The sequence below is a fragment of a genome, unplaced genomic scaffold (genome assembly GCF_019419815.1).
Source record: "Pyrus x bretschneideri cultivar Hongxiangsu unplaced genomic scaffold, Pyrus_bretschneideri_v1 Contig12, whole genome shotgun sequence".
In the NCBI taxonomy this organism is placed as follows: Eukaryota; Viridiplantae; Streptophyta; class Magnoliopsida; order Rosales; family Rosaceae; genus Pyrus; species Pyrus x bretschneideri.
Window position 1 is genome coordinate 65,910 of NW_025999413.1, and position 15,940 is coordinate 81,849.

The window sequence follows — 15,940 nt, forward strand, 5'->3', positions numbered from 1 at the left end:
AAGAGTTGTTGTAAACAGCCTATCCACAAACTCCTACGAATCACACCCAAATAGAGTTGTTGTAAACAGCCTATCCACAAACTCTTACGAATCACACCCAAATTTCACACGCGCACAAACACACATCTCGATCGGTTAAGCTTTCTTTCAAACATAATAGCAAACAATATACAATAACGTGACGAATTACACCTTGTTAAGAGAACATCAATGCACAATACAATGAGTCCTAAACATTTGTATTTCTACAAAAGACAATTAAATGAATATAATTCCGTCCTACGAAGCAATTTAATGCAATTTACTACTCCTATCACGGGCTCTCGGGGAGCACCGGGCTTGTCTCCAGCATTTTTGTAGCATCTTCATCCATAGAGATCTTAGTCCAACCAGAATTTCTCATGGAGAAAATCTTGGCACGGTCAAACCCATTTCCTCTAAAGCCCGTTATCTTTGATGACACCATAGGCATCACGAGGACCGCAGATGCATTAATTGAATCCTCTCCAAATCCCAGTGCCAATGCACAAGCAGTCTGCAAAAGGATCCAAGTACAGAGAATTAAAAGTCAATACCAGGATTCTATCTCAGTAAGTTCAACAAGCCAGTTTAGATCACCTTTGCCTTCACTATCGCATCTGAAATCTTCACCAGGATTCCTTGCACAAATGATTTTGCATCTCTAGTTTGTACATCTTCAGATGAAATAGCTAACCTGGAGCACTTACACAGGTGTCAAACAGTGGTGAAATCGACAAACAAACAGAATACTCATCCAGCTCAAATGTGAAAGCATATGCTACAACATTTTTCTTAATTAAAACAACGTCATTTCCACTCCAGCATTGCTATCAATATGCTACAACATTGAAATCATAAAGTTGCATAAAAGAATGTATTGTACCTGCCCACGTCTTTTGAAATGCTTGAAGACACCACAGAAACTAATGATGGATTATCTTTGACTTCAGCACCTGAAATTTAAAAAGTTCACGTCTTGATATTCTGCCTACTTAAAATTTTAAAATATCAATCAAATACCTTTGGAATCATCAGGTGCCAGCAAAGTAATGCCGACGAACACGGACATCATTCCCAGTATGAACATTGTTGTCCTTAGTGCATCCAATACCTGTTTTGAGCACAACAAATAAGCTTTCCACATGACCTCAGATATTTTTTTTTTTTTTTTTTTGGGGGGGGGGGGGGGGGTTGGTGGGGAGAGAGAGAACCTGGTATTCTTGAAAATATACAAATCCTGTACAAATGGAAAAGAATGTCCAAGCAATTTGAAACATAGGAACAATAAGAATTGCATCGAAAAAGGATAATCCTTCATTCAACCGAGCCATCTGCACAAGTAGAATCAGAAAGGTATTCATATATAAAAGCTAAATAAAGCACCATAGCATGCCATTGCAGAAATTTGTAAACCAAGTAATCTAAATTTAATTCTGCAATAACTGATACCCAAAATCCAGCTGTACTTAGAAATAAAAGGAGCATGGAGTATGTGAACCAGCTATGTATCTGATAACTACTAGACAAGGCCAAACGCAGCAGGTTAGATCTGCCAAGAAAAAACAGAGGAATTAGAAACAGAAGGGAATTACAAGATTGCACCACTTGCGTTACACAAAGAAAACTCTCTTGGAAAGGTAACTTACAGAGATTTTGCAAACAGCACTGAGAATGATCCAACAGCACCTGAAACTATAGCATAGGAAAAAGGAAGCAGCATATGCCAGTAGGGTCTCAGATCCTGGCCAGAAACAGCATGCAAAAGTTCTCCTCTCCTGTATATCCAGAAATTGATGTAAAAGAAATTGGTTGGAGCCAACCAATAAGATGGAAGAATTCATCATTTAATTCTCACCTGTAAATGGAGTGATGCAAGGCAACAACTAAAACCAAAATCATACAGTACAAAAGGAATGCAATATTGCTGTATTTCTCGGCCAGCTGCTGAGGTGTGTATACTGTAAGAAAAACAATTAAACCATAAATGAAGTCGATTACTTTTTCTTTTGTGGAGAAGGTCTTTTGCGCAACCGTTGTATACTATGGCCCTCTCACAATAACCAGTCGTGTGACCAGCACACATGGGGTTCGATGTGATAAGGCTGTTGTATACAATGTTTGCAGGGAAGAGTGTTGAACTTGTGTATGTGTGTTTTTAGGGGGTGGGGGGAAGAGATGCGTTTGGGATGGTTACTTCTTGCCACACGTAGGAGTAATACAAGAGAACAATTGATCAGCTATTCAGGGATTGGCACAAAACAAACACTAAATGAAACTGTAAGACATAATGACTTGAAAATGAATCATGTACCAGGTGACTGGTGGTTGCCAAAAGCAACGAGAAAAATATTCCCAAGAACGATAAAGGCTGTGGCAACCATTACCCTGCAAAAGACAGCAGTTTTAATACATAGAGATGTACTTAGAAATATGTGTAAAATGGATGTCCAGACAGCATTACAGTTATGAAAATTTATTCTCACTTCAGATTATAACGTACTTAACAGTCACCATTTTGTTTAACACAAAGTAAGCAAAGGCAATGTTGGATACAAACTGAACAGAACCCAGTGCCGCAAGAAGTGACTGCACAGAAGGATACAAGAAAACAAAACTAATTAGAAATAACAGACTCATACAGATATGTGTTGAAGCATGTTGCAGATGTTGAAATTTCAGTATTTATCAGTACTAATCCTACTTTGTGGATTCAAATAACAAGGCTAACAAAATATAGTTTATACTGACCTGAGCAGCATATCCGAAGGATACGAAATTTAGGCAATTACCAAGAGCGAAAAATAAAAAGCCTGTATATGAAGAAAGCTATATTATTTTAAGTCCTGTGTCGTAATCCACTGTACAAACTAGAATGTCCAAAACCGTTAGAACAGATGAAGCACTGAGAGAGAGAACTGTACCAATTCTCCATGTCTGATATTGTATAATAGGCTTCAAAGGAAGCTTTCCATTTCCTCCATCACTTCTAGTATTGAATGTCTCTCTCTCTGCCAAAACAGAAATAAACATTCTGACACTTGCATCATGGTATAAATACATTTACCAGCATTAAATTGCTGCAAAAGGAACACAGGTGGCTGAAACTTGCTTTTTCAGACTAGACAGCATACGAGAATTGGAAACGCATGAAATGTAGAAGTTTTCGCATAGATCAAATAAAACTTTGAAAAGTAAAGATCTAACTAATCAGGATTTAGCGGGAAAGGTGTGGTTTGTATTGTTGCTTTGCAAGCCGCATGTTGATTGTTCAAGCAACGATGTGCAGTAACAATTAGAGTAGAAGTGCTAAAAAGAGGAGAAAGCATACACACCCAACTAAATGTACAAAAACTAGTGGAACAGATAGAAAACTAGCGGGAAAGTCATCACAATAACAAGTGGAAGGTTATAAATTTGCCTAAAGATTGTTATACACAATCACAATTCATAATGGTTCGACAAGAAGAAGTGAATGAGCAAATACACACAAGATAGCCACCCAAAGTAATAGAGTACGGAGAATAAACCTCGTTATGCCCCAATTTGAGAAGGTTAGTTCCAAAGTTGATGGCAATGCTGCCAAAAAGGTTAATGAAAGCTCCAACGACCCACTCCCCCATGGATTAGAAAGAGATGTGAAGCCGTGGCTGCATGCAGTTGAGATGTCAAGTTGCGAACCAATATTACTTACTGAACCTGGCACAAGTAGAATACAATCACATATAGAGCGCGATTAGCAAGAGAAACGCTTGAGGAATTCCCAATGTCTCGCAGCTGAGTGTTTGAAATATGAATACAATCAATCAATCAATCGTATTGCACAATTACAGACAATCTGACAGATGTAATTCTATATGATATGATACAAAAGTGAAAAAAATGACAAGTATGTATCATGTAAGGAGGTAGGGAGCCGTGGCTGCATGTTGATTACAACGTCAAAGAAAGCACAATCACATCTCATCAATAATCAATCAATCCCGGTTTGGCGGTTTCTGGTTTCGGATGAAATAATTAATAATGATTATCATTTCGATTCGATTAGATCAGGAATCACAATATGAAATCATAAATACATTTAACAAACAAATAAATAAACAAACAAATAAGAAGAAAGTTATAGAAAGAAACTAACATTTGGAGCTACGGAGCTTAATTTACCTCTCTCTCTCGGACAAGTTGGAATTTCGATCGAGGCGGATCCAAATTGTGAAGGTAAGGTTTTTCTTTTCTACCTAGTGTCTGTTTAATCTGAGTGTTGTTCCCGTTCGGGTGGGTGGGGAATAATTCCGATTCCCGAAGAGAGAAGGAGAAAATAACTGTAATCCAGAATAGAATCCCAGATGCGATGCGATGCGAGATCAATCGATCGATGTAAGAAATTTGAGAATGAGGAGGAAGGATTAGGGAAGAATGAATGCCAGAAACAAGAAAAAAGAAAGAAGAGTTGGGGCAAAGGCAAAGAAGAGTTTTCCTCGTCTCTTTTTCTTCTAATAAAAGAAAGAAAAGGACTTATTTCCTGCGTTTATTTATGTTTATGTAAATGTAAATGTTAATATGTTATGTAAGCAAGACGAGGGAGAAGAAGACAGAAAAGAAAGAGTTGTCCGGTCAATAGCCAAAGGCGTGATGCTTCAACGCACGCAATGGCGGCCGTACTCTTCAACTGTAGGCAAACAGTCGCCTACGCTAACCCGCATGACAAAACAACTATAACTGCTATCATCTGACCGTCCATCTCTGTTTTACTTGTTTTATTTTAATTTTTGCTTGGGAAGGAGTGGGCTCCACTAAACTGTCATTGAAGTGGTTAATCTTGGGCTCTAAACTGCCAGCAACTTTTTAAACAAACAGGGGGATTGGAGTTTGTTTGTTTGATATCATTTGTTTGGACTTTTCAACTACATCTTAGGCTATTACTACTACTTGCGCTAAATTTAAACCCAGAAAAAGAAGTATTTAAATTAATTCAACTAAATTTCAACTAAATGGTATCATCCAGCCCTCATCACAGTTTCTATAATTAGAACCTGTAATCCGACAAAAATCTTTATTAATAAATAAAATACTCATTATCAACTAAAATCCTATAAAATTACCAGTTTAACCCTCTAATTAAAACAAAACATGAATAAGAAATATGAGGTAGAAATATAACTTCACATAACCAAATTTTGCTGTTTTTTTTTCAAAACATCACTTACATGTAATCCTAACATATCTCTAATTATAAAACATAAAAAAATAAAATAAAAACTTCCCACTCTGAGATTCTCTATCACTCTCTTCCTCTCTCCTTCTATTTCAAAAAAAAAAAAAAAAAAAAAAGAAAAAAGAAAATTCTCACACACTTTGTGTGTGCCAATATGCTAGTAATTATAATTACAACATTGCAAATATGTCACACAAATCACTTATAAAAGTAAATTACATTTTGCTTCTCAGGTTTAAAGACAATTGCAACTTCTTACCCCATATTTAAAACATTTCAGTTATATACATTATCTTATTATTTCATTTCATTTTTGTACAATTGTTACTCAATTTGTTAAATTAACAGTTAAGTAATGATGTGACAAACGTGAATTCCACATGCCACGTGGTTAATTTATTTAAAAATAAAAATAAAAATAAAAAAAACCCAAACAATTAAGGGAAAAAAATGAAAAAAATAAAGGGAATTGTTATTAACACTCCAAAAATCTCATTCTACATTCCAAATTTCTATATTAAGAAAGAAAAATACACTTGTGAGAAGTGTAGAATGAGATTTTTGGACTACCAATAACACTTCCCAAAATAAAAACGAAAAAAGAAGAACAAAATCTGAGCAGAGGGGGACTGGGGATCGGGGTGTTTGGCCAGCTCTCCCTCGACGACCCGACTCCGCCTTCTCTTCCTTGAATTGCGCCGATTCCACCCCTGCAATTGGCTTGGGTCACATGCGACAACACATCCTCCTCCCTGGTCGTCCGCTCCCTAGACTTCCCCAACGCCAACCTCACACCAACCCTTTCCCAATCGGCGTGAGAGTTTGAGAGGGAGGTGAGGATTCTTGTTGGAGCTCTACCATGGCCAGGCAAGTTGAAAGGGAAGAAAGGGAGTACTTCGAGAAGGAGGTGATGACTCTCTGCAAAAACAAAACCCTACGTAAGCCCGGCCGAATTTCCCCTTTCGAGGCGTTTTTAATTTCGATAATTGGGTGGCAAGCGTTGGTCCTAGCCCAGCAGCATCCCTTTTCTCATCCTCTTTGGGACCATTCTGCAATGCCTGAGAAGGTCGAGAAACTCTAATTGCGAAGTTCGTTCTTGATTAGTCATGTGCGGAGGGAGAGAACAGTGTAGTTGCCCCAGACTAAGTCTCATCTTCTATCTAGGAGTGGTATTGGTACGATTATCATACCAAAATTCATGTACCAATTATCATACCAAATTCATGACAAAATCTATTACCATTACCATGCCAAATTTTTGGTATACCGAATTTCGGCATGTCAAATAGTTCGGTTAGCATAGTAGGGTAATGGTAATTACCACTTTGTTTTGGGCCAAAATTTGTTTTTTTTTCCCAACCTAATTCAAGGCCTAAATGTGTTTTGGCCACTCCCTTTGGGTTTCTAAATTTTTTTATTATTTAATTATGAGAATTTTATAGAGATTCATTTAAGAAACAAGAAGTGAATAGATGGAAGAATTGCTGAAAGCACCTAATATCCCTAAAAAAAATAGTACAAAAATTCATAAATTCCATCTCTACATTTTTAAAAATTGTACAAAAATTAACTTGAGAGACGAAGATAGGGAGAAAGGCATCCCAATTTGATGAAGGAGATGATGAGATGGACTCCAAAGAGAAAGAGTCACCAGAACTAGACTAGCAGAGATGAAGTCGGTGGCTAGATGGGTGCAAAGATGAAGAGTCGCAGCGCAAGAAAGCTTATGTTTTTTTATTAGGGAAGTAGAGGTTAGAGGGTGAGATGATTAGATAAATGACTAGAAGAAAAAAAAAAATATAAAGTGCATATATAATGATAATAATACCTAATTATATATAAATGAATAAATAAATAATATAATATTAATAGTAGTGGTATGGTACGGTATACCATTGGTAATAGTTTTGAGTACCATTACCGTACCAAAAATGTATGGTACGGTACAAATAACGTACCATTACCAACGGTACAAATTTTTTAGCACAACTTTGGTATGATATGGTATGGTTGGTAATTCGGTTGGTATGTTAATTTAGCAAAAAATTACACCCCTACTCCTATCCCAAGGGGCTTCACACTCTGGAAGTTCCTTCTACTTAACCAGCTTATTCTTATTTGATAGATGAGCTGCAGCCTTACTTCTTAGTCAGATTTTGATAAAATTTGAGAGTCTACGTGCATTTAATACCCTTTTTGAATTTTCTTATCTTATATAGTTCATAGATTTCATGTGTAGAACATCATATGGCATTAATGGAACCGACAATATGCAAATTTGAAGTGATGTACCTCTGCAATCAAAATGCATCCAAGACATATATACCAATGTGGAGGTCAACCTAATTCAATGATGCAAGTGAACAAAAAGTTTGTAAAAAGAAATTAACCTACTCCCTGAGCAGAGATGTACGCTTTATACAGGTAGTGGGGTCATGTATACTCATGGGATGGCTTTTTTTGGAGTAATGAAAAAATTCCATTGCATCCAAATCAATCAAGATCTAAGTAGTTGTTCAGTAAACTATTATGCTTCTCGCATGCAGTATCCGAGTCTTGCCTATTTAAGGAATATGGAGGAGGTATGTGTCCTCTCGGTCGCCTTGACCAATCACAGATCCGCTCGAAAGCACCCCCTTTTATTATGATGATAGGGGCGGATGGTAGGGCTAGAACAGGCATAATCGCTGGAACGTCTAGAAGTGGGCCGACTATCTTCCATAAAATATATATATTCGTCATTTAATGAGATAGTAAAGTTCTAGACTCAAGCTAGCAAAAAACAAGACTGAGGTCAAGCATTATAGGTAATAAAATAAATAAATAACACACTTCAGAGCCGGGAAAGGATTTCGCCCTCCAATTTTTGGGGTACTACATTAAGTTTGTGAGGAACTTTGGAATTATTGCTAAGCGAAATATGTCTCCCTTTTCTCTTGATTTGCTTGCTCGAGGAAATGTATTCTGATTCCCCTTTCTTTTTATTAGTTTTAGGGTTGGGTCTGGCAGAGAGGAAGTACAATCAGCTACACCCGCCCTTGTGCCTCGTCAACTGGTTATCTTTTTTCCATTCACTTAGCCAGTGCTTCAGGTGGAACTGCTCATGTTGGGCATCCAATTAGCGCAGCATTGGGTATTGGTTCATTAGCTACATCTACATATAGACCGAAAAAATGCAATCACTTTATATTAGATATTAGGAAGGGAGATTTCTATTCAAATAGAAAAATAAAAAAAATTGAAATAGCGTATGAAATACGCCCAAAGACTCCCATGCCTTTCTGGACCAACCAGATTTCCGACAAGTCTTTCTGTTATAGCAAGAAGCGGAACTACAAGTGAATTTTAATCATTATGGATAACCAATTTTTTTTCAAATATAGTTGGGAGACTTTACCCAAGAAATGGGTAAAAAAAATGGAAAGATCAAAACATGGGAATAAGTCTGATACCAATACGGATATCCTTTGATGGTCATCTTAGTGTGACTTAATTTACTGGTAGGGATTTCTAGGTGAGCTAGAGCACGAAGAGGCCTTCTATTTATGGCACCCCGGGTCTATCTGCACTCATGGTTACTTGATCTCCCCGTTGTAGTCTACTCATTTTCTCTAAGTGTATCCCTTGGCCACCAATCTAGTTTTGAATCTTTCCACATTTCCTTGTGAGTCATTTGGTTTTAAAAACCCACTTGCAACTTATAGACATTTTCAACCAAGGTCCAAACATTGTTTCTCGACATGGATACTAACTCATCTTTCATTACAGCCTCCCACATACCAGATTTAGAGTTTTCTATGGCCTCTTTGTAGCTTGTTAGGTCATCCTCATCACCAATATCATACTTCATTTCTTGCAAATAAACCATATAATCATCTGGTATGGCTGATTTTCTAGTTCTAGTGGACTTTCTCATAACCGCTGTGAAGGTTGATCCGAGCCTAATTGTGGCTGGACAACTATTGGCACTTAAGAAGTCAATGCAACATTTGGAAGCACAATTAATGGAGGCTAAGTGTTTGTTGGAGTCTCTTGTAAAGTGCTACAGGATGCCACATTACCACTATCAAGTGGTGCAATGGTATTGTTGCTTGGAAATGAAGTTGCAGTGGTTCCTGTAGCTGCCAATGGTAACACCATGGAGTGATTTATCACAGAACTATTGTTTAGTTCTTCAATTTCTTCATATCTATCTTAAAAAATGCTGGAGTGATCACTTGGAATACAGGTTTCACCAACACTTTCAATGAACTTAGCATTATGACTTTATGCAATTCTAGTGTATGAATAAGGACAGTAAAATTTGGAACCTTTTGACTTCTCTGCATAACCAATAAAATAACAACCGGTTGTCTTCCAATCCAATTTCTTCTCATTTGGATTGTATAATCTACCTCACTTTGACACTTCTGTGTGAAATGGGACAGGCTTGGCTTTCTCCATGTCCAAGCTTTAAATGGAGTAATCTCAATAGCTTTTGTAGGCACTCTATTGAGTATGTAATTGGCAGTTTTGATTGCTTCTCCCCACAAGAAATCCGGCAAATGTGACAAAGAAAACATACTTCTCACCATATCTTTGAGAGTCATATTTCTTCTTTCTGCAACACCATTATGAGATGGTGTTCCTGGGGTAGTGTACTATGCTACAATACCATTTTGTTGCAAATACAAGGCAAAATGACCCATGTGTTGTCCACTTTCAGTGTACTTACCATAAAACTCTCCTCCACGATCGGATCTCACAACCTTAATATGTTTTCCCAATTGTCTTTCCATTTCAATTTTGAAAACTTTAAAACAATTTAAAACTTGAGATTTTTCTGATATCAAATACAAATAAGTGTATCTTGAGAAATCATCAATAAAGAGAACAAAATATGAATTTTCACAAATTGTTTTTGTTGGGAAGGGACCACACACATCTGTATGAATGATCTCCAAGAGATCATTGCTTCTTGTGGCTTTCTTTTTGTTACCTGTATTGGTAGTTTTGTCCTTATATCAGTCTATGCATTCCTTAAAGTCATCAATATGCCATTCTTAATTAGTCTCAACATTCTCTCTTTTGATATATGCCCTAGCCTTCTATGCTACATCATTGAAGATTTCTCATTAACAAGCATACGTTTCGAGATTGAATGTTCAAGATTGAGACATTCTTCATAATATGTGCATTGAATTTGCCAAAGATCTCCATTTGGAAATGCATAACCAATTGGATTGTCATACTGGTTTTGAATAAAAAAAAAAAATTGAATTTGATTAACATCACCAACATATGAAAAACCATCCTTGACAAATTGAGTAACTGAAAAAAAAATTCCTTCTTATTGAATGAACATAAGTACATTGTTCAAAATTAAAATAAAACCAGATGACGGTCTTAACATAATTCTGCCAATAGCGTTAACTACCACTTTATTCCCATTTCCAACAAACACATTGTAAACCTCCTTACTTGTCCCCTTCTAGTTTTGAAATCCCTGCAATGAATTAGTTATATTGATTGAACAACCAGTGTCAAACCACCATGAATTTTGAGGAATGAAAACCATGTTAGACTCTACTGTGACAAAAACATTAATTTCAGCTTTACCTTTCTTAACCAACCAGATTGAATGCAGGATAGTTTTTCCTTAAATGCTCAGTGGATTGACAATGGAAACACTTTTTAAGATGAGCTTTATTAACTCGCAAACCTATGGAGGAAGAGACACGATCATTTTTGGCAGCAATTAAAGTGTTTTTGAAGAATTTCTTGGCACCAAAGTATGCACCAGCTTGGTGTTTAAATCCTAACTGTTTTTTGCCTTTGTAATTCTCATTCTTGAATGCAGTAACCCCCATCTTTCCTTTTCCTTTCCCAGAATTGACAAGATTTGCCAACTCCATCTTTTCAGCCTTGGACCTTTTCATTCTTTCCTCTTATTGACAGCAAATGGAAATGAGTTCATTGATTGTCCAAGTCTCATTCTAAGTATTGTAGTTCACCTTAATCTAATCATAATCACCATATAAGGAGTATAAGGCCATGTGCACCAGAAACTACTATGTTATCCCAATGTCCAATGCATTCAGTTTGTTAAAGATGTTCACCAATTTCAACAGATGTTCACGAACACTACTCACTCCATCATGTTTGGTGTTAATCGATGCAGCGAGATATACACATATCTCAGCTTTATCAGACATCTTAAATTTCTCTTCAATCCTAGCCATGTAATCCTTGGCTAAGTCACAGCTAGGTATACCACCACGAATGTGCTCTTCCCTAGCATTTTGCATAATGAGGAGAGACATTTGATTAGTTTTCTCCCATCTTGCAAAATTCTCCCTATCTTGTGCAATGCTTGAAACAGTTAGTGCATTAGGTTCAGGAGTCTTGAAAGCCACAATGAACTTTAACATTCCCAGGTTCATCTCTATTTGATGCTTCTATGTGTTGAAGTTGTTACCATTCAACTTCTCAATATTCACCAAATTCAACATGTTAAAACATGCATACAACATGATTCTTTCATTTATGAGTTCATAATTATCTGTGATCAAGAACTCAACTTGATATTTTTGTCACACTTCATTACAGAATAAATGTCACCTTTAGGCAAGACATTATCCATGTACATAACATGAACTCCAAGAAATTTTGCATAGCCAAGGATAAAAACGCATGAATATATGTAAAGTAACACCTTTAGGCAAGTTAACTTTACACAATTAACATGAGCATCATCACTCGCTATACGACAGTATATGAGCAATCCTAGCAATCAATTTCTTTGGAAACATTCTTACTCATTAACCTTATAAACTGGTTTATTAAGTGTTCATTTCGATGTTTAATTGATAGGATTAAAAGCACACCACAAAATAGCACACAAATGTTCTATTGATTTTCCTTATTAACACTAAGATTTGTCAATTGTAGCATATGAAAATAAGGGTCTTTCCCGCAGAAGATTGTTTTATCTAACTACTTAAAATGTCACAAAAACTGGGTTGTTGTCCCTACTGATCAGCCACCGAAAAATAATTATAGACCGACTTACACTTATCTAAAGTCTACGAAATTTTATATGCAGATACTAGACACACAGAGCTACACTCAAAATTTTGGGATTTTTGGAGTTGATTTGTTATTTAAATTAAATCAAACAAAAACATGACAAAATCAGATTTTAAGTAATTTGCAAATTAAGAAAAACGAGTTAGGGGAATTGCTATCCACCACCAAATAATCATGCAAAAATGTTATGTTTCATTCAAATTCCTTTCATTTTCAGATGAAGATGTTCAAGTTGGCTCAATGTTAGAACTCAACCTATTACTCTTTCTAATGTAGTATGTTAAGAGAATGGCGTTTCCAACTTAACTTAGTCCCTAACATGCAATCTAGAATGGTGTGTTCATAGATTTAACAAGTAGAAATCATTAAGAACGAAAAGAGTTTGAGTCATCACAAGGCATCGTAAGTACTAGTGTTGTCTTACTTATCCTAGAAATTGATTCACATGTTAATCGCAATTAACAAGTACTACTCTAGAACATATGTAGGTCCTCATTCGACAAGGGCAGGCACACACATATTCATAGCATTAGAATCCTAGATATGCTTACTAAGTATGGATCCGTAGAAAACACATAAAGAATTCATCAATGAGACAAGTAGTGAACCAATTTTCATCCATTAATAAAAGTAATTCAAACGAAATGTCATAACAAACTTGCAATCATATTCGAGGCTTCAAAACAGCCCCTAACTACTAAAAATTAGTTACACATAATTCTCAAATTAAACAAAAAGAAAGACATGAGTTTGAGAAGATAAAACCGAAAGAAGAGAATGCCAAGATTTCCTCCTTCCTTTCCTTCCTTCCCCAACGCAACAGCCTTACCTTTTTTCCTTGCTTTCCTTCCTTTTTTTCTATCTTTTTTTTTCCACATTTTTTCCCCTCTTTGCCGCTGCAACCTGCAGCCCTTTTCTTCTTTTCTGCTGCCACAGTTTTTTCTCCATAACTCACCCCACTAACAGCCATTTAGTGATGACAATAAGTGAGAGGAAATGATAAAACAATTGTAACTCTTTGGGCAGCCTTTATGCCCATTACTCCCACTTAATTTTCCATTTCCTCTGATATTTGAATAGGTGTCAGCTGGCTTGTTCTTGGCCGCATCAGTTTTGGCTGCTAGTTTGATTGGATTTATTGCTTTCAATGCTTTCTTGTTAGTTACAAACTGCTCAGCCTCTTGGAAACCTTTTAGTGTTAAAACGATCATAACTTCTTCTAAAAAAATGATATTAACAATCCGCGAAATGCTCCAGAAAATGGACATATGTAGCTTTCCAAGCATATAAGGCTCATTCTCTAATTCATTCTGAGCTGTCCGCAACTTTCTTCCAAAGTCAGCTGACCTGCACAAGCAGTTTTGATGAATTTGTTACTTAAAATTTCACTTATGCTATTTTTCTTTTCTTTACTTGACAAATCCTACAAAACACAAAAGAATCAGATATAGCAGTTATAACTTGGTATTCTGTATGTTATAAAACCGATTATTGCGGAATTTTAAAACAACATATAGATTGAGTTCCCAAATTTCTCCATAATCATGAGTTTAGAACTTGAATTGACCGACTCTAATACTGCATGTAATCTTTATTCAAAAAGGATCCAATCAATCAAATTGCTAAACTACATGAACTTCAGATTTATAATGAATGCATGCTCCCTGATGAGTTGGTGCATTAAACGCAGTAATCTGCATAAACCCTAATAACAATTTGATGTATGTACTGACCAGAATTCGTAACCATACTTCTTGTTATGGTGGTGTCTTCCCTTCTCTTGTACTCAGTGCTATAATGTTCAAGATTCACAATAGGGCTTATCCTTCTAAATGAACACAAAGATTATATACAGAGAAGAGGAACCAATCCACACCATTGAATTTGGTAACTGCCTCATCCATGCTCGAACAATACTGATTATTTTAGTCGGATAGAATAATTTGTCATCGAATAGTGCTGACTAAATTAGTCGGACGTTTGGTGCAATATCGGACTAATATCGTAATGCTTATACTGTGATTGGTATTGTATTGAATACGAGAACTTCGAAATATTATTACTTTTTAAAAAAAAAAAATGACGGTTAATGGAAGAGAAAATGGGGGGAAAACAAATTTTTGACCGGTAATTTCAACAACAAAGCCAGAACCAAACAGGCTTACAAGCACACAAAATAAGAATAACCCATGTCAAATTCTACCATTTTACAAACAACTCGTATCAGAACCTACCGTTTTACAAACAACCCATATCACCAAAAGGATTAAAATTCCCAGATTGAACTTCGAAACATGCTGAGGACGATGAAAAATGAAAGTAATTGTAAAACTAAACAAAAAGTAGGTAAATAAGAACAGGGGACGAAGAAGAAGGAGACTCTAAAATTCTCAGATCGAACTTCGAAACATGCTGAGGACGATGAAAAATGAAAAAAAACTGTAAAACTAAAATAAAAAATAAAAAAAAACAGGTAAATAAGAATAGGGGTCGATGAAGGAGGAGACTCTATCTGCCTGCAAGAGGTCGGGGGTCCTTGTCGAGATCTTTGAGCTCATTCAAGATCTATTTGGAAGCCATGGGTCAACCTCGCAGATCGTAACGGATATAAGGATGGATGGAAGGGGCGTTGCTTTGATAGGGAGGAGAAGAGAAGGAAAAAGGTAGGAACTTGACGAAGCGGTCAGATTAATAATACACTCTTTTTGGGGAGGATAATTAGCCGGGTGTGAGGAGTACTAAAGTGTTGGGGTCGGATTAAGTCTGGATACTATTCAGTACGTTAGAGCACCAAATATCTGACTCTGTATTAGTAGTCATATCTGGTGATATATACCGCGTAACAAACAAGACTTTATAAGTTCACGTGCGTTATAGGTTATTTCTAAGTTATCTTGTTGTCCAAATTTTGATGAACTCACTGGAATTCAAATGTGATGAAATCACATGAATTCCAACACCAATCATTCTTCTGGGTTTTTGATTTTGATTCCTTTGCCCTCTGATTTTTTTGGAATGGATTTTCTGGAATTGAAAGCGAGAGAGAGAAGAGAAGAGACGATGTGGAGTAGCTCAAATGGGTTTTTTAATGTTTCTGTGTTGGGCTATATTTGCAGGCAAAGAAAACAAACATGAGTCGCGCCGATTGATGTGTGGGGGCTGGGTTATTGCGAAGAAGATGAAGATCTAGCTTAAGGTTTTCTTTATTATTTGGTTTTTTTTCTCCCTTTTTTAGTTTTTTTAATAAAATAATTAAATGAATTAACACATGGCACAAATTTAAGTTCCAAATCTGAAAAATAAGGGCTCCGCCCGTGACACAATCATCGTCAATTTAACAAATTAACTAACGATGGTATGAAATTGAATAAAATAATAAGTAAATGTATGAAATTGAAATATTTTAAACTAATTATATGAGATTGCAATTGCATCCAAATCTAAAATGATAAAATGTAATTTAAGAAATAAGTTCCTGTCTTCCATCAGTTACAAATGTATTTACCCTCTCGTACATAAATTAATCTCTCTTGGAAAAGTAAGTAGAGAAATCAGTTCAAGTGGCTAGCTAACTACTTAAATTCTCTCAACTTTCTTCTTGCGTTCAGGAGGTTTCAAGAATATCGGAATATAACGCGG

At 36.2% G+C, this 15,940-nt stretch overlaps 1 protein-coding gene across 1 annotated transcript; it reads right to left on the bottom strand.

Annotated features, from left to right (window-relative positions):
* Positions 1-131: 131 nt before the first annotated feature.
* LOC103936992 (probable magnesium transporter NIPA8) lies at positions 132-4,393 on the bottom strand. The gene is given in 15 exon segments (XM_009346884.2): positions 132-535; positions 619-715; positions 905-974; positions 1,042-1,132; positions 1,233-1,352; positions 1,471-1,570; positions 1,668-1,796; positions 1,877-1,979; positions 2,333-2,406; positions 2,522-2,607; positions 2,770-2,831; positions 2,943-3,005; positions 3,008-3,029; positions 3,549-3,717; positions 4,157-4,393. Coding segments are annotated over 14 exon segments (1,332 nt in total). The 5' UTR covers positions 3,642-3,717; positions 4,157-4,393; the 3' UTR covers positions 132-313.
* Positions 4,394-15,940: the final 11,547 nt, after the last annotated feature.